This window comes from Mastomys coucha, unplaced genomic scaffold (genome assembly GCF_008632895.1).
Source record: "Mastomys coucha isolate ucsf_1 unplaced genomic scaffold, UCSF_Mcou_1 pScaffold21, whole genome shotgun sequence".
Classification (NCBI taxonomy): Eukaryota; Metazoa; Chordata; class Mammalia; order Rodentia; family Muridae; genus Mastomys; species Mastomys coucha.
Window position 1 is genome coordinate 149,144,775 of NW_022196904.1, and position 2,052 is coordinate 149,146,826.

The 2,052-nt window shown below is 59.4% G+C and overlaps 1 protein-coding gene across 2 annotated transcripts in view; it reads right to left on the reverse strand.

The window, feature by feature from the left end:
* The window catches only part of Pcsk5 (proprotein convertase subtilisin/kexin type 5), a 416,074-nt gene extending 414,911 nt beyond the window's left edge, over positions 1–1,163 (reverse strand). For both annotated transcript variants that reach the window (XM_031389877.1, XM_031389876.1), the window contains exon 1: positions 493–1,163. In XM_031389877.1, coding sequence (XP_031245737.1) covers positions 493–690 — 198 coding nt within the window. In that variant the 5' untranslated portion in view covers positions 691–1,163. The remainder of the gene's footprint in view (positions 1–492) is intronic.
* Between the last annotated feature and the right edge of the window lie 889 nt (positions 1,164–2,052).

Sequence of the window (2,052 nt, forward strand, 5' to 3'; positions counted from 1 at the left end):
CCCCCCCACCTCCCCTCCAGGCGCGGCAAGCCAAGCTCTCCAGAGTCCAGCAATTCTGTGCCCCAAAAGGTTAATCCAGGCTTTTCTCTCCCAGTTAGAACCGGGGCGTTCTCACTCCTTGGCCTCCCAAAGGTCTCAACCTTCCCCGCCACAGCCACTCGCAAGGCTACTTCCCCAAGCTAACTAGCGCTTCTGGACTTCCCAGGTCCAAAGGTCCAGGCGAGTCTTAGCCTGTCCAAGGGCACTCCATATTTTCCACAGACCCTACCTGTCCCTCATTGCTGGTCAAAACGAATTAAACAGGGATCCCAGCAACTTCGGGGCATGGTGTGACTGTGCAAGGAGCGCGCTGGCGAGAGCATCCCCCTAGAGTTCGGGCCGCAGCTGCAAAAGCACATCTGGAAAAGGGGGAGGGGTCGAAGCGGAGGGGACAAGAAGCCCCCAAAGGACTAGCTTCTGGGTTCAGAGCCTGTGCCACCGGGGGTTGGTTACCTGTCCTACGTTGATGAATCCATACTTGCTGGCTATGCGATCTGCCTCCGGGAAGCCGCCGGCGATCTTCACTGCCCAGTGGTTGGTGTAGATGCGCGTCCGGCACACCGGGAGCAGACAGCCGGCGAGCAGTGCCAGCACGCACAGCAGGTCCCGCCGTCCCGGGCGGCAGCAGCGGCTCCCCCAGCCCCAGTGCATGGTCCCGGCGCTACGCCGCCTTCTCTTCGCTCGTCCGCTGGCTCGCGCGCTAAGCGGCGCGCAACAACTAACTTCTCCGGCCTGGGCCGGCGGGGCGCGCAGCCGGGAGCGGTCGGTAGGAGGCGGAGAGCCCGGGAGCGGAGCAGAGCAGCGAGCCCCTCTCAGGCTCTTAGACCATCCCTGGGACAGCCAGGACCGGGGTGACGGGCTCCGGGCCGGCGGGGCGGTGAGCGATCGCTCCCCGGCTTGCACGGGAGGCGGCGGAGTGGGACTGGCGCCTCCGCCGCGGGCTCTCCCGGCTCCGCTCGTGGACTCTTGGTTTGCTTCTTGCTCCTCTCCGGCCCCGGAGCTGGGTAGAGACCGGCCGGAGCGCAGGCAGCGGCCGGGCGCCCCCTCTGCTGAACCCGCCTCCCAGCGCTCGCTCGCCCGCTCGCTGCGCTCCCTCCGGCTCCGTGCAGCGCGCGGGGACTGTGAGTGGCGACGGCAGCGGCGCCCGCTCCGCATAAATGACTCCCCCGCCCCCCGAAGCACCCCTCCTTTCCCACATCTCCCTCCTCCTCTACTCCTCCGCCCTCACGAGCGGGGCCTCAGCCAGGAGCCACCCAGGTCCTAGCGCCTCCCGCTTCTCCCTGCTGTAACCTCCAGGGTCGGGGGCAGGGAAGGCCAGTCTCCCCAAAGGGCTGAGGGGAGAGTGCCTCCCGAACCTTGATTCCGCCAGGAATCTTTTTCTTCCGCCAGGCTGGATGTGAATTAATTTTCCGTTACTCTGAAAAGTCTAAGATATATACACGATAATGAAAGGGAAGTACGGCAAAGATTCATTCATCCCTGACTCTAAGCGTCCGGGACTAACTAAGCATTTTAAGGTCACTCAATTGCCAAACAAATAACTCGAGATTTTTCACTTCGCTAGTTCTTTATGCTTTTCAGCAACTGTTTATCTTGAGCATTCTGCTCCCCAGAGAAGCTGCCACACAGGACAGTTAAGTCTCATCCACTCTTACAAAAGCCAAAGCCAAAAGTCTGTCGCCTGCTGACTTGGGAGATCAGCCGTTCTGATACTCAGCAGCAACATCACAGGAGGGTGGAATTCTGTGCTTTTAGAGCGAGAAAAGATATTTGTATGAGTATCTGTATTACTAGAGAAGGGATAAGTGTGGGTTCCAAGGCAGTGCCCATTCGTTTGTTGTGTGGTTATCTCCAAAGGCTTCATTTTCCTCAGCAAGGAGAGTTTTCCAACTTTCCAAGTATGACATGGGAGCAGAGGAGGAGAGTAATATAAAAAGGACCACAGAGAAAGGGGTGAAATACCATGTCTGCATTAAAGCACGGTGACTTCAAACACAGCAGGGAATGGCGGCT